Genomic DNA, 22,017 nt, shown 5'->3' on the forward strand with positions numbered 1-22,017 from the left:
AGCTGCGTGGCCTGGGGAAAGCCACTCACCCTCTCTGGTCCATGTGTCCCCCGTTGTAACATGAGAAGAGTTTGACCTGGGTGATGTCTAACATCTCTTCCCTCTCTAACATTCTTCGATGCCATGTGTTGAACAGCACGACCTTGTCATAATTAGAACTAATTCCTGTGGTAACACTAATATGAGGTAATTATTATTGAGCTGGGACTCTGTTCCAGGCCCTCTTTTCAGTGGGTTGGCTCATTAAATCCTCTACCCAACCCCGTGATAGTATCACCCCCATTCCACAAAGGAGTCCTTTGAGGCAGAGCCATGTTGAGTCACTTAGGAGGTTACCCTCTGGCTGGGGGAGGAGGAGGCGGGATTTGCATTGTCATCTTTAGAGTGATCACTTGGGTTCTTGCTCTGTGGAGTGATCCTGAGGAAGTCCTGTGAACTACAGTGCTGGGCGGTTATACTCTCTGTCCACTACAATCTCCTTGATGCCAGATTAGAGATGGGTAGATGTTGCAAGATGAGCAGAGGTCTGTGTTCTCCGCCAGCCTCCCCCCCAGCTTCCCGCCCCCCACCCAGGTCCCGCAGAAGCTGTGCAGTGGGGCCGGTGGCTGGTGAAGTGAGGAGGGAACTAGCCCTCGCTGCAGCCCTGTGAGCACTCCCAGCGGTGCCTGAGCCCTTTTCCTGAGAGCCCTCAGCATCCCGGAGCCCATTTCTACAATAGTGAGTCCACTGCAGGCCCCATCTCCTTAGTCAGGCTGCGAGCCAGGGACCCAGCAATGGGGCCCTTAGAGCAAAGGGAAGGTCAGATCGGACAGGCCCTGGTTGGGACTGAGGCATAAAATGCCCCCTGGCCCTTGGTTTGACTGAGGCTGCACCGTAGCTGCTGCGGTAGTGTTGCCGACCACGTTGGGGTGTCTGGTCTAGAGGCCATGGGACCCTCTGTCTCCGTCTCGAGGAGCCACAGGCATCACTGGTGACTGCTGGCTTTTCCTCCTGGCTGGTCCCCTGGGCAGCACTCAGGGGCAGGTGCCCTTCCCTCTCCTAAGGTGGGAGCTCCGGTTTTGAGAACAAGGCCTGCCCTGCCCCCGAGGAGAAGCTGTGCGCTGCACATGGAAGTCTGCAGTGCGGGCACTGCCCTCTCCCCTCTGGTGCCCCGTCAGCCTCCACTTGTGCCCCACAAGACCACTGTCAAAGTCCGAGGCTTCCGGCACCCCCACCACGGTTTTAGCCCTCTCCCATGACACATCAGCATCAGTTCGAAAATAAGACTTTTCTCAGACACACCAGGCAACACCTTGAAAACACTGTGCAGTGATTGCAGGGACGGAACCAGACAGAGTGTGGTGGCTGGAGGCTGGGAGGAGGCATGGGCTGGGCGGACAGGGCAAGTCCTCCCAGACGCATCCACAGAAAGGCTTGTCCTTCTCACCATTTACTGAGCAGTTTCTAGGTGTCGGGCGCTTCGTACATGTTTCCAGTTAATCCTCCTGCTTCTACAAAGTGCAGTTACTATCCCCCACTTACTGTAGGGAACTGAGGCCTAGGGAGGTTACTCTGAAGGTCGTGCAGCTGGTAAATAGTGGGTCTGGGCATTGAACCCAGATCTGGTGCACCCACCCATAAGAGCATGTTCCTTTTTAAATTAATTTTTATTCATTGATTTGAGAGAGAAACATTGATTTGTTGTTCCGTTTATTTATGCATTCATCGATTGATTCCTGTGTGTGCCCTGACCTGTGATTAAACTCGTAACCTTGGTGCCTCAGCACGATGCTCTAACCACCTGACTACCCAGCCGGGGCTGGGAAGTGCCTGTTCTTCATCACTGAATTGCCCCCACCGTCTTCTCCTCAGGCCTGAGCTTCAACCACTGGAGCTGCTTCCTAGGGGAACTTTCTTACTTGGATGGTGCTCAGCGGCCCCATCAGGGCCCACCCCTGAGGGAGCCAGGGGCGGGGCCTTGGAGTTTTAGCCGAGAGCAGTCGGGAGCCCTCAGAACCAGGCTTTGCATGGGAGACCTGAGCAAACACAGGTGCGGTCTGTCTCCAGGCGCAGAGTCCGGCTTCTCCAGGAAATGAGGCAGGCTGCTTTCAACAGCACTTTTCCTCTTGCAAAGCAGTGTCTTCTTACAAAAGCGGCCTCTTCCCCTTTCCTCACACCCCAGCCCCCGCTGCATGACTGAGTGATGATCAGTGAGGTCCCCCAGCCCCCACCTGTGGGGACGCAGGCGATTCCCAGCAGGACCGCGGCCTGAGACCAGCCCTTTGAGTTGCCAGGCAGAGGCGGGGCCTGGAAGGGAGAAGAGAGCAAGGTTCTCTGGCGATATGGAGGGTGGTGGTAAATAAAGGCGCCCCACCCCGTGAATGGACAGTGTGATGACACCTGGCAGAAGTGCATAGATGGACAGATGGCAAGTAGGAGAGAATATAGAACTACAAAATAAATTATTTTAAAGATTTAAAAACTCATATTTTTTTACAACAAAGTTATAATAGAATGAAAATAAAAGCCACTGTACCCTGCCTTCTCTGCCAGTTTTGTGAGGCCAGCGCCAGAGGAAGGCACCCAGTAGATACTCTTCCTTGTCTTGCCGCATTCCCTTTCCTCTGAGCTGGGTTCTCAGGGTCCCTGAGAGCCTGTCTGGCCCATCACGCCCTGCTGATTCCACTCAGCATCACTCACAGGTGCGGCTGGATCTTCCAGGACCTTCCTTTTCGCATGGGTTCCCTGCTTGCTCCTTCGTTCAGTTGCTTGATTTTTACATCCACTAGAATGTTCGCTGCACAAGGCAGGGTTTTATGCTATTTCTTCACTGCTGTGTCCCTGACTCTGTGCCGCAGGACTCTAGGGAGAGCATTGAGTCCATGCCAGCCTGGAGGTTTGGAACTGATAAGTGGCCAGGCAAGGACCGTGCAGCAGGACATGGGCAATGATGGAGTGGGCGCGGGATGCTCTGGGCTCTGTGCCCCCAACCCAGACATGGTGGGTGGCTGTCAAGAAGGCTTCCTGGGGGTGGTGGTATGTTCGCCTGATCTTGAAAGATGAGTTAGCCAGACATGACATAGAGGATATTCCAGGCCGAGCAATCGGTATATGTCCCCCGTCCACCCCCAGTCTGTGTGCCAGTCTTTCCAAAGACTGCCCCCTCCTCCCTACCTGTGTGGCCTGGCATCTCTCCTCCTTGCTCACAGACTCTTCAGCTCTTGCTTATAAAGCTAGCAGCCATTTCTTTTCCCCCAGTAACCACTGGTGTGGCATTCCTCCCTGCTCCTGCCCATTCATTGCCACTTCACTTTGGAGTTCCCCTGGGACAAGAGGAAGTGGTGGTGGGGGTCATGGGTCTGGTGACCTTTCCTAGGAGGGAAGGGTATTTCTAGTGTGGCTGCTGCTGTTTCAAAGAAGAATGCACTGCTCACCATTGAGACTTTGAGGACAGGTGGGAGGAGAGCTGCCTGGGGTGCTGTGGGGGCTGAACATTGGCCCTTGAGCCTCATGTAGCTGTGAGTGCCCTTTGGTGCAGAGAAGCCTGGAGCTGCTGAGGAATGGGTTGGGTGTGGGGCAGGAGGTGCTTATCTCTGTTTCCCACAGAATGTGACAGCCGGGGAGTGCCCAAGTTGTGGAAGGGACATTACAAAATGAAAACGCACACTTTTCTCTCTTGTTATCTTTTTCCTTGAGTCACCAGGGGGTGCTGTTGGCACAAGACAGCTTAAATACAGTGGGGCCTTGACTTACGAGTTTAATTCGTTCCGTGACGGAGCTTGTAACTCAAATTACCCGTATGTCAAATCAAAAGTGAATGAGTGAGACACGTGATGCTGGGCTGATGTTGTGGCGTTCACTGTGACTTTCGCTGCGCCAACTAGCAGTGGGGCATCTGAAGCTGGCTCGTAACCCAAATTTTAGCTCGCAACTCAAAGCAAAAAATCGGCCGAGAGACGGCTCGTATCTCAAAAAACTCGTTAGTTGGGACACTTGTATGTCAAGGCCCCACTGTATAGAAAAAGTTTCAATAAAGATTTTATATATATATATGAACGTCAGTGTTGCTGCTTTCTAGAACATTCAACACCGATGGTCTTTCATTTAGGCTCCTTATATTCCCTTTCTGGAATTCTTCATATATTTGAAGCTTAAGGTGCTTCCATTCCCCATCCCAAAGACACAGGCATACACATTGGGGTATTTACCTGTCTCTCTCCTTGTCCTGACACTGTGATTCTGAACCAGGTGCCTAACAAAACTGATTAATCCTTTTACATAGGTAGCTGCTGAGTATACTAGGATTTAGTAAACTAATTTACCCTATGGCATTTCCCCCGCCCCGCCCTCACCCCCTCATGGTATTAATAAGGCTTTGTATGTTACCTCTGGGGTACTTCGCCTTAAAACTATGAAGATGGCACTGACTGGTTTTGCTCAGTGGGTAGAGTGTTGGCCTACAGACTGAAGGGTCACAGGTTCGATTCCCAGTCAAGGGCCTGTACCTTGGTTGCAGGTTTGATCCCTGGCCCCTGTTGGGCTGCATGCGGGAGGCAGCCAATTGATGTGTCTCTCTCACACTGATGTTTCTCTCTCTCTCCTCACCCCCGCCTCCTCCCACCCTTCCACTCTGTCTGAAAATCAATGGAAAAAATATCCTCGGGTGAGGAGGGAAAAATTAAAAACAACAATAAAAAACGATGGAGATTGAAACTAAGCCTTATAATTAAGAAGTGAATCAGAGTTACTAATAAATGTGGGGGGAGATGATGCTTTGGACGAAGGCCCAGAGGGGAGGCATTAAAGGAGGGTGCGGCTTCGTCCATCCCACTGGTTCCCACCCATGCCTTACATAGAACAACCAAAGAGATGGTGTGAGGCAGGGGGGCCCTGGGACCCCGTGAGGCCCCTGTGAGGGCCCCCGCGACCATGTGACTTATGCTCGTCTTCTTTCCTTCGCCTAGACATTCACGGCATGGTGCAACTCCCACCTCCGCAAGGCGGGGACGCAGATCGAGAACATAGAGGAGGACTTCCGGGATGGCCTGAAGCTCATGCTGCTGCTGGAGGTCATCTCAGGTGAGGCGGCCACTGGCCTTGGGGGTTTCAGCTGGGCAGGGCCCTCCTGGCCCAGGATCAGGTGCTGCCCGCTGGGCCTGCCACTTGGGGAATGCTTCCCTGGCACCCGGCTGCTGCTCTGCCTTGGTCATGGCTAGGTCGGGGCTTTTGAAAGAAGTTGGGGTGACATGTGAGTCAGACCAGGAGACCGCTGCCAATCATCTGTGTGTCCTTGGACAAGTCACTGCCTTTTTGCCTCAGCATCCTTATTTGCAAAAAGAAGGGGTTTGAGAGATGGCCTCTGAGGTCCCTTCTCGGAAACGCTAGGATTCTGTGGTCAAGAATGCAACCACGGCTACACCTAAACCGTGGCTCCACTACAACCTCTCAGCCTAAAGCCACACGATCCCAGTCCCTCTCTGGACCCCAGCTTGGAATGTGGATGTCCGGCTGTCTGGAGGGACAGCTCCCTTGAACGCACTCCTCCGCTTTCTGGTGAATACCTTCCTCTCCCTCCTGTTAAGCTTGGTGGTCCTCAGTATTCCAGCCGTGTTCACCCTGGGCAACCTCAGCTGCGCCCTTCACTTGACCTTCCACGTGGTGCCAGTGAGTCCCAGACCTAGTCTCAGTCTAGCCTCCTCCCTCCAGGCCCTTCCTAAATGCTGAACTGCCCTGGGCATCTCCACCCAGACGTCCCCCAGGGTCCACTCAGTGTGTCCAAAACTGCTTACCACTCCTGGCCCAGCAGACCTGTTTCCTCCTGCAGTCTCTGTCCTGTTCCCCTAAACCTAATCTAGGAGTCAGACAGCTCTGCCTCTGCTCTTCTTTCCAACTCGGCATTCACGCTCCATACATTTTATCTCCCCCTGTTGTCGGCCACTGTGGTGTCATTGCGGACCCCACCTAGTTGATGCCACAGAGGCCCTCGGAAACCTCCTCTGCTCCTCCGGACCCGGGCAGCCCATCGTCACACAGGCAGCCAGAGGGTCCGTGCAGCAGCCATATATGGTCAGGCTGTTCCCCGCTGGAAACCCTTCGGCGCCTCCCCAGGGCTTTGCGCCTGCAGCCCACATTCCTCAGCACAGCTTGCAGGATCCTTCGTGAGCTGGCACCTGCTTTGGTCTCAGCTAGCTTTTCCCAAAAAGGCCTCGGTCCTCAGGCCCCCGGCCACACTGGAGACATTCAGTCCTCCCGCATTCCATGCTAACTGCCTTTTTTTTGTTTGTTTTTTTTAAACCCCAATACTTTTTTTCTATTTCCCTTGCAGATGAAATTCGTGTGGTGTGTGTGTGGGGGGGGAGGGGGAGGTAGTAAAAACTATATATAACATAAAAATTTACCATTTTGACCATTAAAAAAATCTTATTGATTGACTTTAGAGGGGGGCTGGGGGAGAGAGAAACATTGATTTATTGTTCCACTCATTCATGCATTCATTGGTTGATTCTTATATGTGCCCTGACCAGGGATTGAACCCGCAACCTTGTGTATCAGGGCGATGCTCTAACCAACTGAACGCCCTGGCCAGGGCCTGACCATTTTTAAGGGTACAGTTTAGTGGCATTTAGTACATTCACGTTGTTGTGCACCCATCACCACCATCCATCTCCAGAACTGAAGGTCCATATTTCTTAAATGCTAACTCCCCGTTCCTCCGCCCCCCAGCCCCTCACAGCCACCATTCTACTTTCTGTCTCTGATGTGACTACTCTGGGAGCCTCACATTAGTGGGATCATACAGAGTTTGTCCTTTTGTGACTGGCTTATTTCCTTTATCATCATGCCTTCCAGTTTATCCATGGTATACCATGGGTCAGAATTTCCATCCCCCCTTTTTTTAGGCTGTGTAATATTCCATTACTCAGAAGTGGAATTGTTGGATAATATGGTAATTCCATGCTTAACGCTATTTAAAAATTTATTATTTTAATCCTTACCTGAAGATGAAGATTAAATAATAAAATTTTAAATGGACTTTTTTTTGCCAAAACCGGTTTGGCTCAGTGGATATAGCGTCGGCTTGCGGACTGAAAGGTCCCAGGTTCGATTCCGGTCAAGGGCATGTACCTGGGTTGCGGGCACATCCCCAGTGGGAGATGTGCAGGAGGCAGCTGATTGATGTCTCTCTCATCGATGTTTCTGGCTCTCTATCTCTCTCCCTTCCTATCTGTAAAAAATCAATAAAATATATTTAAAAAAAAAATAAATGGACTTTTTATTTCACTTTTTTATACAGTAAGGGAGTGAGAGAAGGAGAGACAGGGATGTGAGAGAAACATGATCGGTTGCCTCCTGTATGTGCCTCCTTTTAGTGTGGACGACATTCCAGCCAACTCAGCCACAGGCCGGGGTGATGGTTAAGTTTTTAGGAACTGCCGTACTTTTAGGGTATTCTTCTTTCCTGACCTCCCCTCCCAACATTTATTAGTTTGAATATTTTCTTAATTTAAGAAAACCAACCAACCAACCAACCTAGCATTTTTTTTTTTTTCATTCTCCTAAACTCAGCTCAGGGGTTTTCTCCAGGAATTCTTCCCTACCCACCCCCCACTTCCAGTGTGACTGGCTGCCCTCCTCCAGGCTCCAGCAGCACCCCATTAATTTCTCTGTTGTGTCATTTGCTGTGTGGTTTAGTCATCGAGGCTCACTTGTTCCCCCCCCACTCCACCCTGAGCTCCTTGTGGCCTCATCCCTGTGCCCCAAGTGCTTAGAACGGTGCTTGGCATGGAGGTGACACTCGGCAGATGTCAGAGTGACCGGATGCCCCGCACCAGGCTTTTCTGTGTTACCATCAGGGTGCCCCGCTGAATGGCGGCCTGCGCCCAAGGAGGACTTGTGCATGGCTGTCAAGCAGGCTCGTCTCTTTCCAGAGGCTCGGGGAGACCGAGTCACCCAGCGTCTCTGGAGATGGGTGGGATGACAAGAGAAGGAAGGGGGTGCTGCCTGCAGAGGTCCTCGAAGTGTGGTCCCTGGACCACCCACACCAGGATCCGAGGCCCCACCCAGACCTCCTGAATCAGAAACTAGGAGGCGGGGGAGCGGCTGGACATCTGTGGTTAGCTGGCGCTCCAGGTGGTTTTGTGCTGACTGAAGTTTGAAAACCGCTGGCCTTGCTCAGGCTCAGCAGGGCTGAGGGCTGGGGCTGGGGCGTAGCTGGAGCAGCTGGCGGTGGTGGGAGGGAATGGGGGGAGTGGTAGTGGTGGCAGCCATGGCACGTGGCACTGTCTCCATCCAGCCCATGGGAGGGAGCCCCTGTGGTTTCTCATCTGCTCAGGAGGATGGTGGGTGCCCTGCTGGAGAGGCAGGGCAGCGGCCACAGCCTTGGGAGGGCCACACGTGGGAAGTCTTGACTTAATAACAACCCAGCTGTGCCTCCCTGGGAGCTGCCAGGCCAAAATACCTCTGCGGCAGGAAAGCTGGGAGCCCCCTGCAGACCTGCTGTGCTGACAGGGTGGGCCTGGCCCAGCGTGACGGCTGCCCAGCCCCTGAGCCTGCTCAGCCAGGCTACTGACATGCCTTGGGGCGGGGTGCCGGGCTGGTGACCATGGCAGATGCAAGGGCCCTGAGTTGCAGGCTCTCGGATGGTGGTTCTCAGCCTTTGGGGGGTTGTGACCATTTTAGACACTGGAAGCTGTGTCCCTGCCCCAGGTTTGGGCACGTGTGTTGCACATAAAAATTTTTCAAGTAGTTTCAGGAGGTTTCTGGAGGCCACGGTTCTGGGATGATGCTCTGAATGGGGTGTTTGGAGAATCAGCTCCCCCCCCCCCCCACCCCGGCCTCCGTGTCCACGCAGCTCCTGGCCCTGAAACCTGAGCAGCAGAAGCTCCCACGTGGAAGGTGGAGATGGGGGTGTGGGGCGTGGCGGCTGAGTGAGGGTGGGGGTGAACTAGAGCTGAGCCACAGGTGCCCACGAGAGGCAGTACCAGGACAAGAGCCCTGTTTTTCCAATGAGAGCGGGGTGCTGTGGGCGGCTCCACGTGAACCCCCCCGGGAACCTTTTCACAATACTCTGGGGTGACTCGCACCCCACTCCCAGGCCCAGGCTAGACTGCATGGAGTTCGGGGCCTTCACATGTGCTGTTCCTTCTGCCTTGATCACTATTCCCTGCTGTCTAGGCCTGGCTGTCCTCCCTCTCAGAGGCCCTCTCCTGCACTCCGAGACTCCTCTTCCTCCTGCCCGCCCTCCTCTTCTGCAGCCTCTTTTCAGGCAGTTATTTTAAGCTTTTCTGTGTTTGGGTGTTTGTATGTATTTATTTGTGTGTTTCTCTACTGAACATCTGTCTCTCTTCCTGGGCCATAAGGGCATGAGGGCAGGAAATGGTTTTGTTCACCCCCGTATTCCTGGTGCCCAGCCAAGTCCCTGACACACGTTAGGGCAGTGGTTCTCAAGCTTCTGGCCCTTTCAATACAGCTCCTCATGTGGTGACCCAACCATAAAATTATTTTCGTTGCTACTTCATAACTGTAATGTTGCTACTGTTATGAATCGTAATGTAAATATCTGATATGCAGGATGGTCTTAGGCGACCCCTGTGAAAGGGTCGTTCGGCCGCCAAAGGGGTCGTGACCCACAGGTTGAGAACCGCTGTGTTAGGGGCTTCATGCAGGATTGTTGAATGGGCGCAAGCAGTTAGGTCCAAGGCGTGGGAGAAAGCAGAGCCGCGGTGGGCGCGCCCTCTCATTCCCCGCCCGGTGAGAAGTGAGTGTCGTGTCGGGCGGAGATGTGCCCTGCCTGCGGGTGCTGAGTGAGAGCGCAGCCCCGGCAGGTGGATTATCTCATCTTCCCTTTCCTGCTCTCCGTCTGCATTCAGGTGAGCGCCTGGCCAAGCCGGAGCGAGGCAAGATGCGGGTGCACAAGATCTCCAACGTCAACAAGGCCCTGGACTTCATAGCCAGCAAGGGGGTCAAGCTGGTGTCCATTGGAGCTGAAGGTGAGTACGGCCGGCCCTCGGGCCGCCCCTCAGAGCCTGAGCTTATGCTCCTGCTCTCCTGGGCCTTTTCCACCCTGACTCCTGCGCCCACACATCCTGGGGGCATTTGGAAGTGGGGCTCCCAACGCCTCCATCTGACCTCATGGATTCTTCCTGTAACAACAGTACCTTCCATCTAAGCTCAGCCTCCTCCACCTGTCCGTCCGCCCCTGGCAAACAAAAGTCCACTCCCTGGTCCACACCTTGACACCCCTCAGCCAGTCCCAGCGCTGGGGAACCCTGTGTGTGCAGTGCCGCCTCCCTCGTCTGCAGGCCTGGCTGCACTTCGCTGCCCAAGGTGGAGAATTCTGTGGGCTGGGGAGAGGGTGCAGATACCGGTGGGTGGAGGGTGGAGGCTGCCCTGAGGCTCCACGACCCGGAAGGCTGATGCCCACAAGCCTTTAGGAACATTCTTAATAGCATTTTCCCGCAGAGTAGCTTCTTGGCTCTTTTTCCTTCACTTAAAAGAATTTTTAAGGCTCAGTTGAAACCATGATTATCACTTTCTTAATGGTTAAAGGGAGGTAGCACTGCTCCTCTGTGCAGCGTGGTGGCTCTGAAGGATTGGGGGAGGGTCGGGCAATTAGATGAGAATAACCAAGCCCCATCAGGACTGTGTCGGGTGGATTCAGAAAGTATGTATTGGGCACCTGCTGTGTGTGCCAGAGATCGAAGGATGAATAAGATGCAGACGCCATTCATTCATTCATTCATTCACTCGTTCGTTCGTTCACGGTATGGCCATGGCTGTGATTACTGAGTACTTCCCCTGTGGCAGGTACTGTGCACCAATGCTCTCATTTAATCCTCACACCAGCCCCATGCGGTGGCTCTAATTACTGCTTCCATTTCACAAAAACAAAACAGGTGCCTCAGTAGATTACGTAACTTGCTCAAGGTCCCACCGTGAGTGGCAAAGCCAGCACTCAAACCCGGGTCTGCGGGATCCCGGAGAGGGGCCTTTCCTCTCCCTCCTCCTTTTTCTAGAAATCAAAGGATTTCTGTGTTGCTACATCAAACTGAGAGCCTTTGGCACAAGGGTCTGCAAATCACAGTCCAGGAGGTCAAAACTGGCTGACGCGGGTTTTTGTAAATATTGGAACTTGGCCACACTGTTTGTTTACATATTGTCCTCACCGCTTTCCTGCTATGAGGGAGCGTTGAGTAGCTGTGACAGAGACCGTTTGGCCTACAGAGCGAAAAATATTTTCTACCCGGCCCTTCGCAGAAAAGTTTGCTGCCTCCTGCCTGTCGGGGACTTGGGCTAGCTTGAGGCAGACACCGGTGTCCCAGCACCCCTCAGCTGGGAGGCGGAGACCAGCCTTCCACACCCTTGTGGCCCCTGCTCCTAGCAGTGTGATGCACATAGTAGGTGATCAGTAAATGTTTGAAGGACTTGCACATAGCAGGGTAATTTGTGAGTGGGAAAATGTTCCCTGCCTTTTAATAAGAAAAAAGAAAAGTTTGTGCTATTAGGGAGGGAATAAAGTCTTGGCAAAAGAAGTTTTCACCAGGCAGAGATGAGAAGCCAAAGACATTGCTACTCAGGTGATCAGGTGCAGGGTCAGATGCCCTCTGGGGCGGGGAAGCAGAGGATGCGTGAGGTGGGCCAGGGGAGGGCAGTAGGGGTGGGTGGGGACTGTGGAGCATACGCACATACTTATATCAGAGGGAGAAAAACGGGGCAGCTGCCACATAGATGCAGCCAATTGCTGCCTGGTGGGAATCCAGGTCCAGCACTGCTAGATCTTCCTTTTTTTTTTTTTTCTTCCCCAAAAGAAGCCAGAAACCCAAATTTTTAGAAAGGAAAATTTAACTATTGATGAAAAAAACATGTTTAAGACCTTGTGCACCAAAGGGAAGGAGGGAGAGAAGAGCATGTGCCGAGTTCCAGATCTGTGCCTGGCTGGCGGTTCACACTGTTGTCCTGCCGTGAGCAGACCTGTAGAGTGAGCGCCACCAGCCACATCTCACTGTCAGGGGTTCGGAGCTCGGGAAGGTTGCTGGAGTGGAAGCGTGTAGTGCCATTGATCGCGGGCTCTGGGCCAGGCTGCCTCCATGTGGCAGAGCCGGGACTGCACCCGGACGTTCCGGTTCCAGAGCTGAGGTCCAAACCTCTTTCCATCACCCGAGGCACGGCGCCCTCCCCGCAGAGGCGCAGGACAGGACTTCTTCCACGTGTGGTTTTCCTCGGCCGGACGTGGCGGGTCAGGGTGGCTGCGCTCACCTCAGCAGAGGGGTGGGGACCAAAGACCTAAACCCGAACCGCCACCTCTGATCCTTGGGAGTCACGTAGCCTTGGTGGCCGTGGTGTCCAGCTCCTTCCCCACAGGCCTGGCCTCTCCAGAGATGTCTGAAGGCTCCCTTAAGGTGGGCTAGCCTTGTCGTCTCGCTGCCCCGGGCAGCCTGCGCCCCGGGCTGAGGCTCCCCGCTTTGAAAGCATCTCTCTCCTTTCATGCTGAGCTCCAGTATCGTGCGTGCGGGATGGCCGCTCTGCTGAGCCAGGAAACAAGATGAGCTCCAAATGGGTTTTGTGTATTTTAACGAAATGGATTTCACTGGGTAGACGATACAATAAAAGGCAGTGGAGCGGGTCCCCTGCAGGGAGCTCTCCTGGGGCTTGGGGTGGGCCTGACTGAGGAGCATCCTGTGCTGTGGGGGCTGGGGGGTAGGGAGTCAGGGGAGACCCTGGACCTTTGAAGGGTTGTCACTTGGTGCTGGACTAGACTCTGATCGGCCCTGAAGTGCAGGACCAGCCGGGAACAGGACCTCTGGGCAGGCTGGTTGTGGATTCCATGCGGAGCCTCCGGGAATGGGCAGGGCCCTGGGGCCTCCCTGTCCCCGAGATGGTCAGATGGAGGCTGGAGGCAGCCTCGGGGAGGGGTTCGTGTAGACACCTCAGGTTGCTTGTATGACCCTCGATTCTGAAATTTCTAGGGTCGTGGGGCTGGGGCTTCACCTGGGTGAGTGGGTGGGATTTAACCAGGTGAGGGGACCGAGGCAGGATTTTTTTTAACCTTTTGGGCAGGGAAAGCATGACGGTTGTGGGTGCCAAGAGCTTGGGCTGGCGGTGATGCTTCAGCGTCCGTCCTGAGGGTGGAGGGGGTGGTGCAGTGGGTGCAGCGTTGGTCTGGAGGGGGTGACCCCGGGGGCTGGTTTCCCTCCTGTGGGATTCCTCAGTGTCGTTCATTCTGCTGCCTGAACACTGTACAGATGGCGGTACCCTGGGGGGCCGATGGGGGGAAGGGAGAGCAGGTGTCGTGTAAGTCCTGGATGTGAGCAGCTGCATAGCTACTGTAGACCAGGAAAGGCGGAAACGAGCCTCCACTTCTCCCCACACTCACGGCAGCGTGGTTAACAGGCCCAGTTGTGGCCTTGGGACCTCCTTTTAGACCCAGCGTTCCCTGCAGCCTCCTGGCGTAAAGCTTCCTGCGGGTGGGGTGTCCCTGCTCCGAGCACAGCGGTGCCTGGGAGAGGACCTGCCTTTCTGGGGAGGGTCGCACGCTGAGGTGGATGGGAGTCAGGTGGGTGCTGGGGCTGGGTGGGCCCAGGTGTTCAGGGATCACACCTCTCTCTTCGCCTGTACTTGGCTCCTCTGTTTTCTGGAGCGACATTGCCTCTTTGGTGTGAGAATCAGTAAATGAAACCCCTGGACCCCCTGGGGGGTTTCGGGGAAGGAGGCGAGGAGGAACTAGGAAGCTGCCTAATCTTCATTAGTGCTGGGAGGGCGCCGAGCCGAGGCCAGCGGGAGGCCCGGGTATGGGGCCTGCACAGTGGGGGCGCAGGGGGGACGCAGGGTGCGGGGGGAGCAGCACCGCAGCCTTCACTCCCGGAAAGGCCCGCAGGCAGCATTATTACCAGTGGACCTTTTTCTAGACGTTAAACAAATTTCCCCTTGTATTCAAAATGCTGTTCATAAAATTTTGTGGCTGCTTTTTTATGCTTTCCATATTACTGTGTAAAGATTTTCCCTAAGTCATTAAAAACCAGAGAATGTAATTTTAATGGCTGTGCCAATTATCTGTTTGTTGGGCACAGCTGTGCTCTGTTCGGGGGCGGGGGGGGGGGCGGGGAACAGGCCTACGAAAAGTTTCCTCTGCCCATCCACTCACTGGTTAGAGTCCTCCAGTGTTTGTCCACTCATCCATTCATTCATTCATTCATTCAGCAGATACTGACTGAGAGCGTTCTCTGTGCCAGGCACTGTGCTGGGCTCTAAGCAGTGGCACAAAACAGAAAAAATCACGACCCTCCTGGAGCTTATGTTCTAGAAGGGGAGAGAGAAAACACGCACATACTTACATCAGACGGAGAAAGATGAAATGAGGAGGCAAGTGGGTGGTCGAGGAAAATTTCAATGAGAAGGTGAAGGGCAAGTGGAGATGTGGAGAGGGTGTGGAGAGGAGAGGGCAGGGAGAGCTGTGGTTGGAGAGGGTGGTGGGGGGAGGGGCCCATCGGCCTCGACTCTGAGCGAGGTGGAAGCCACGGAGGTTTTGGGCAGAGAGGGATGGGGTCTGGGCATTTGCTCAGGGAGGCCTTGTACTTTGTACATTCACACGGCTTCTGATTTGGGGCCATGAGAGAGAACCTCACAGTAAGCACCTTCGTACGACGGCCGTATTCTGCGTTTCACATCTGTGGCGAGGGATGGATTCCTGGAGGGAGAATTCACTCTCGGAAAGTTGAACAGCTTCGAGGTGCTTGCTCCTCTTGCCAGATTATTTCCCAGAAAGTGTTTTGTCTTAGGCTAATGCCCACTTCCAGCCACGGTGTGGTCGCCTTGTTGCCATCAAGGCGTATGTTTGCTTTTTATTTATTTTTTTTAACTTTGCTAATTTAACAGCTGGGAAAACGGTGTCTGATTTCTTTAATTACAAGTGAGATTAAACATCCTATGAAGGGGTTATTCTATTTCATGCCTCATAAAGTATCTATTCATGTCCTTTGCCTATTTATCTGTTGTGAATTTAGGCTTTTTTTTCTTATCAATTTATATAAACTCTTTAAATGTTACGGGTATGAAACCCATTAGAAGTCACAAATGAAAGGGCACTTAAAAAATCTCAAACCTTTACGAACTGAGTCTCAATGTACTCCCTCGTCCCCAGCATGGTCTGCAGAGAGCTGGCTGGGGTTGTGCTGGCTCAGGAACACGGTCGCATGGCGCTACAGCTCCCTGTGTCTCTAACCCAGGCCCCCCGACTCAGGTCTGGGCCCTGCTGGTGTCTGGGGTCCTGGCAGGGGCATTTAAGGCCCCCGTGGGCAGGAAGAGTTACATCCTGTCCCACGTCCAAAGTGGACACGGCCCCTCCTTTGCTCAGCACCCTGGTGCAGGCTCCGCAGAGCCCCGCCCCAAAGCAGCAGCGATACCCTGTGCCTCCCGTGGCCAGACAGCAGCATGCACATTCCCCTCCCTTCTCTGAATTTCCTTAATGGAATCCACTCTTGTTTAATGGGTTTGTGGGAAACAAACTCGAGTGGACATTGGCTCGGGGAACGCTGGAAGTTGCCCCTTCTCATGATTCTGTTGCGTCTGCCCTAAGAACTCGAGTGGCAGGTAGGAAAAGAAGAGTCAGATACTCTTTGGGTGCCTCACTCTTCACTGGAGTGCCTCACCACGGGGCCAGGTTTCCGTCTCCTGGTCTGGAAGCGGGTGAGGGTAGGGAGTTTGCATTGGATTGTGAGCTGCTCAAGCCCCAAGACTACAAGTGGCTCCCTGTCTTGGGCGCTTCCAGGCAGGGCTCATTTATGTTTGTGTTGCCTGGTGCCGAAAATATTCATCGGACTTAGAGCATTATTTGAAAAGTTGAAAAAGTGCTGCTTAGACTGAATTTAGTGGGGCATCTCGTTATGGTCTTGAAGCAGTTTGGCTTTTTCTCTTAATTAAAAAATACCCAGTGAATGGCCCAATGAGGCTGATGTGTGAGTTAGCGGAGCCTTCAGGGTGGCAGTTTGCAAACCTTCGTTAGGTGGGTGCTCTCTGGGGCCTGCACTGGCGTGAGGCCGTGCCCAGAGGCCCTTAGCTCAGAGCTGCCAGGACATCTGTGGTGGCTTAGAAACCCTCCCGCTCTCTGTCAGGCTGGTGGACACTCCTCAGGGTTTAAGTCACCCCTGTCTCTGTTTCCTTTCCTGATGTACCCAGTAGAATTGACCACCCCCACCTTGTACCCCCAGGGCACCCCTAGTCTACCACCTTGTGCCTCTGGGACTCCCCCAGATCAGGTCACCTGTGAAGTGCAATTGCACTAACTTTAGAAAATATACGGACTTCCCTTTAGCAGTGGAACCTGTGGTCTTTGATTCCCCACACGGTGCACAGAGAGACGTGGGCGCTCAGGGATGCTAACTCTGCCCTGTACGACCCATCCCGCTGCTGTCTTTGTAGAAATCGTGGATGGGAACGCGAAAATGACCCTGGGCATGATCTGGACCATCATCCTCCGCTTCGCCATCCAGGACATCTCCGTGGAAGGTAGGCCTGCTCGGTTCCATGCCTTCCCCAAGCCCCGCTCCGGGCCTGGGCTCAGCCTCGAGGGCTCTCTGGCCTGGGCAGTGGGGCCTGATGGGCCACATCCTGAGCTTCTGACCCATTTCTAGCATCTGTCCTCCCTCCTAGTCCGTAGAGAACTGTTTGAGGTGCTGGTTCCCACAGGCGTGTTGGCGCCAGGGAAACGCCCCACTTTGAGAAAGCCCAAGGTTGCTGTGGGGAGTGCATTGGGAACCCCGCTTGGCTCTTGGATTGTTAAATCTTGAAAAGGTAGGGGACTAGCAGCCAGGAGGGCCTGCTGGGGTGGGGAGCGGACCCCAGCTCTTCCACTTTGCTCCCACAGCACCCTCTGGTGGCCACTTTGTAGACCTGCAAGGGGCCGCCACAGGTCAGTGATCTCTAAACTTGTGATTCTACATTCCAGCACCCTTTGAGCTATGTGTTTATTTTGTCATAATTTATGTTTATGTATTTCCAAGCATGTTACAAAACACACAAAAACAAATGAAAAAATTAAGATGGAGATAATATTTTAAGTTAATTTTAATGGAAACTTTAAAGAAATCTTTAAAAGGTTTTTATTCAAAGTAACTTTTTAATGAGAACAGCGTGGACTAAATTGCTTTGTGAAGGAAATCTTGGCTTAACACTTAGTGATACAGCGATGTGAGGATCTAAGTTTGGTATTTAGGGTGGAAGTGGTTAAAAGATGCCCAGAGTAGTCACTTAGAGCTTGGTTCTTGTTAGTGATGGTAAATATCAATCCATTTTTCAAGTAGCCTTGGTGGGTTTGATTTTGGGGGGCAGACTTGTCAGCTCCTATTAAACAGTTATTATTTTAATCTTGTAGCTGACGAACTTGAACTCAGAGTAGAAACATTAGCTTTGCTGATTTTTAAAAATTGTTTGTGCTTGAATTATTATGTTACCTTTGTAGGAATCATTTAACGTCATTTTAAAGTTTATTTTGTGAATTGAAAGTCAACGAGATCATCCAGGAAGCCACTTCACTCAATGCTATAACCTGCAATTCACAGAAGTGAACACATGGGGGCGGTGTGGTTGGCAGCCCTCCTGTTCTGGGAGCTCCTGGGTCCCCTCCAATACCTACCTATCTGCTTATCTGATATTCATGTGTTTGCTTCACATACACCAACAGAGTTGATCCATGCATTCAATATAAGGAGACCTTAGTTTTTAGATGAACACGCAATCTGAATAGGGGTCCCAATGCTTTCTTTCCATATGGCACACACGCTCCTGTCTAGGGTTTCCTGAATTTTAGATTTCGTAGACCAATAGGTTGCCCACTTATTTTGTATCGTTACCATTTCTTGGATAGAAGGGAGTGACAGGGCGGTAGTCCGAAAGGCCGCTGTCTCAGCATTTCGGAGTGTGCTGCAGCTAGCTCTGCACAGCTTCCTAGCTGGCTTCTGTGTCCGATGACTTCTCAGCCTTTGTCAGCAGCAGGGCTGGGATCTAGGGGTCTTTGTGGGAACCCTCTATGTGAAGGAGCAGGGACCGGGCCCACAAGATGGGGCCTCCCGCAAGTCCTCCCACCGCCGAGCCAGCCCCTGATCGCTCTGCCCGCCTTCCCCCTCCACAGAGACTTCGGCGAAGGAAGGGCTGCTCTTATGGTGTCAGAGAAAGACAGCCCCTTACAAAAACGTCAACATCCAGAACTTCCACATCAGGTGAGTGCCCGGGAGCTGAGGGGCTCCCTACAGGACCGAGGCCTGTCCCCCGGGGCCCGCAGGCCCCCTGGGCTGGGTCGGTCTCAGCCCTAGACCAGAGCAGAGGCCCTTGGGGAAGAAGTCACTTTTCATGGGAGGGGAGTACTGCCGACGCTTAGGTGCCCCTCTCCCTGCCGGCACTGCCGTGGACGCAGCTACTGCCTCATACGCCCTTGGTGGTGCTCGGGCTGCTGGGGGTTCTGGAGCAGAGCAGACAGGATGGCCTTGGTATAGGGTAGCTGGGATGTGGCAGGTGCATCTCAGCGTGCCAAGCCCCCTAGAGTCTTGACCCCGGCGCCTGGGGTGTTGGCAGACAGGAATGTTCCTGCCCATCCTGTCTCCTCCGACTCCCGCTCTGAAGGGCGGTGTATCCACCTGCGGGAAAAGGAGACCCTGCTTGGTGCTTTCCCTGCAGTTAGCGTTCCGCCCACTCACCAGCTCACCCCCTCCTCTCCCCCGGCAGCTGGAAGGACGGCCTTGGCTTCTGTGCCTTGATCCACCGACACCGGCCCGAGCTGATCGACTACGGGAAGCTGCGGAAGGTACGTGTGCTCCCCCCGGCCGCTGGTCCCAGTGGGCAGGGGTGGGCAGGACTGGGCCCCTGTTCTGAGAGCCCGGGGCCCAGCATGAGGGTGTCCGTCTCCTTAGATTAGCCAAGAGGACAGCCTGTTTAGAAGTAAGAGAAACACACCTTCGCTGCTAGGGCTCCCTCGGTGCCATATGTGCACAGCATGGGTGTGCGTGCCCACACTAAGGAAAAGATGAGTGCCACCGCAGCCATTTTGTGAGGTGATGGGGCAGTCAGTGGTGTTCCCCCTCCCATTTCCCTGGTTTTATAAGGTGGATCTGTTACTTTCATACTTTAAAATACTGCACATTCTTCGAGTCACTTATCCGAGCCGTGTCTGAGACTTGCTGTGCAGGTTCCCACGATGGGTTTGGTCTCCCTCAAACCTGAGGTGTGGCTGCAGGGTTTTCTTGAGTTTGTGTGTGTGCGTGGGCGTGTGTGTGTGTGTGTGTGTGTGTGTATGTATGCGGGGGCGGGTGTTGAGGAGGCCAGGAGCTGGGAGCTGTGTCTGTAGCCTCGTGGTGATTCTTAGTGTCTGTGCTGGTAAACGGATGCTGGCCTAGACCTTGGAGACTGTACTTACCCCATCTCCCTCTCCGTCCAACCCATGCCTCAGCCACATGGCACAGGCATCCTGGGAAAGGCCACCCTGGAGCCCTCCCTGTGCCCCCAGTTGATGACCTGGCTCTCGGATTGGAATATTGCCAGTCTGCACTTGAGTCTCTTGGCAAGGCAGCGCCTAGGAATGACCACTCTTGTATTTTCTTTCTTTCTTTTTTTTCAGAGAGGAAGAGAGAGAGAGAGAGAGAGAGAGAGAGAGAGAGAGAGAGAGAGAGAGAGAAACATCATTGATGAGAGAGAATCATTGATTTGCTGCCTCTTGCAATGCCCCCTACTGGGGACTGAGCCCACAGTCCGGGCATGTGTCCTGACCTGGAATCAAACCGTGACCTCTTGGTTCATAGGTTGACACTCAGCCACTGAGCCACACTGCTGGGCTGTTCTTGTATTTTCCACTTAACCCTGACACGTGGAGAGTGCAGTGTTCAGCAAAGACCCCCACCTTTCCTGCGCCCCATGAGGGCCCCTGCTGCTGCCCGGTTAGCCGGGTGAGCCTCAATGCTGCCGGTGTGGGAACTGCTCTGGCCGTGCCTGGTGGCATCGGGCCCTGTGTTTCAAGGTGTGGGAGAGGGAGCTGCCAGAAGGGTTTGGAGGGAGGAGAGGAGCAGATTCCCAACGCCTCTGGGCAGCCTCAGTTGGGCCTGAAGCTCACCTGGAAGGGCCAACCCCTGAAGGAGAGTAGCCGCTGCTCCTGGCCCAGCGTGTGGCTACGTCCAGGTGTGCGCACCCCGGGCAGCCCTTCCCAAGCTGGTCTCTTGGGGGTAGGAGGGTCCCAGCCAACATGGCTCTGTGGTTGAGCGTTGACCTATGAACCAGGAGGTCACGGTTCGATTCCTGGTCAGGGCACATGCCCGGGACACAGTGTGGGGCGTGCAGGAGGCAGCTGATCCATGATTCTCTCTCATTGTTGAGGTTTCCATCTCTCTCTCCTCCTCCCTCCCTCTCTGAAATCAATAAAAATATATTTAAAAAAAAAAAGAAAAAAGTGTCAGTTGTAAAAACTCCCCGAGCCAGCTGAAAGCTGTCCAGGCCAAGTCAACCAGGCAGAGGCCAGGAATCCTGAAGATAGCGATTTTGTCTTTTAAAGGCATTGTCAGATGCCTCCTCACTGTTGCGCTGCTGCATTTTTGTGACAGGTGTACATGTTTCTGTGTCCCTTTGTGGGCGTGCTGGGGTGGCAGCAGCCGGTTCATCCACAGCTGTTCCCGCCCCCGAATAAAACGGGACCACGCTAACCCTCCCCCATGCCGTGGGCTCCAGGCACTCCGCCACGTGGGAGCTGGGATTCCCGTGGCCTTTCTCTGATACACGGCCAGCTCTGGCCCCACTCTGTCCTTCTCTGTGTCTTTTCGTTTCTCTGTTTCTTTAATTCAGTAGCATCAATAAAACCCAGCCCACATCCTAGCACAGAGCTGGTCCCACTGCATCATGGGTACTTTCATGATTGGCACGGGGGAGCTGAGGGGCTCTGGCCGGGAGGCTCTTCCTTCCTGCACCCGCCTTTGGGGGCGTGGGGGCCTGGTAGTCTCTGGGCACTGAGTGGGGCAGGCGGATGTGCACCCGTGGCCGGAGGCCTGCCTGAGGCCCTGGGCGGAAATGACCTTCACAGCTTGGCAGCATTGTGTTTCATTCTGGAAGCGGTTGGAGACGTTCCCAGAAGAGTTCCACCTTCTCTGTTTTGAGCCATTTCTTCCTGAAAGCATCCCAAATGAATGTATTTATTTTTCTGGTCCCTGTGAGTCTCACCTTAGCACATGGGAAAACCGAGTCCTGGGATGACCACACCAGCTTGCTTTAGATTGTTCTGGGGGACCAAGAAGAGAGTGGGAGGTCCTATAAGGAACTCCCCCCCCCACCCCCCCCACACACACTAAGTTGTGGGTTTTCTTCCACATAAAAAAATTTTTTTAAATTGTGGTGAAGTGTATATAACAAAAATTACCATTGTAACTGTTTTTTAAAATATATTTTTATTGATTTCAGAGGAAGGAAGAGGGAGAGAGATAGAAACATCAATGATGAGAGAGAATCATTGATCAGCTGCTTCCTGCGTGCCCCCCACTGGGGATCAAGCCCGCAACCTGGGCATGTGTCCTGATTTGGAATCGAACCGTGACCTCTTGGTTCATACGTTGATGCTCAGCCACTGAGCCACGCCGGCCAGGCATTGTAACTGTTTTTAAGTGTACAGTTCAGTGGCGTTCAGTACGTCCGCCTTGGTGTGCCGCCATCACCACCCTCCGTCTCCAGAGCTCTTTGCATCTGGCACAGAGGAGTCATATGGTGACTCGATGTTTAGCTTTCTGAAGAACCTCCACACTGTTTCCCACAGCAGCTGCACCGTCTTGCAGCCCTACCAGTGGGGCACAAAGAGTTCGATTCCTCCACATCCTCGCCAATCCCAAATCAGTTTTCTTGAGAAAGTAGCGGAAATCAGAATAGTCAGAAGGCCGTGGCTGCTTGAGGGAGCCCCAGAATTTTGTGGATTGTGACCACCGACGCGGCATGCGAGCTCCTAGAACAACTTTTCAGTAACAGATGGGGAAACTGAGGTCGGGTTTCCAGTCCCGCTCGCTGGTGGCCGAGCTGAAACCGGAAGCC

General features: G+C 53.6%; 1 protein-coding gene across 5 annotated transcripts in view; it reads left to right on the plus strand.

Moving 5' to 3' along the window:
• Positions 1-22,017, plus strand: part of ACTN1 (actinin alpha 1) — a 91,678-nt gene that overhangs the window by 44,691 nt on the left and 24,970 nt on the right. For all 5 annotated transcript variants that reach the window (XM_059692338.1, XM_059692348.1, XM_059692376.1 and 2 more), the window contains exons 2-6: positions 4,944-5,058; positions 9,849-9,968; positions 16,393-16,479; positions 18,101-18,188; positions 18,691-18,769. In XM_059692338.1, the coding sequence (XP_059548321.1) occupies positions 4,944-5,058; positions 9,849-9,968; positions 16,393-16,479; positions 18,101-18,188; positions 18,691-18,769 (489 nt within the window). The remainder of the gene's footprint in view (positions 1-4,943; positions 5,059-9,848; positions 9,969-16,392; positions 16,480-18,100; positions 18,189-18,690; positions 18,770-22,017) is intronic.

The sequence above is a fragment of the Myotis daubentonii genome, chromosome 1, assembly GCF_963259705.1.
Source record: "Myotis daubentonii chromosome 1, mMyoDau2.1, whole genome shotgun sequence".
Classification (NCBI taxonomy): Eukaryota; Metazoa; Chordata; class Mammalia; order Chiroptera; family Vespertilionidae; genus Myotis; species Myotis daubentonii.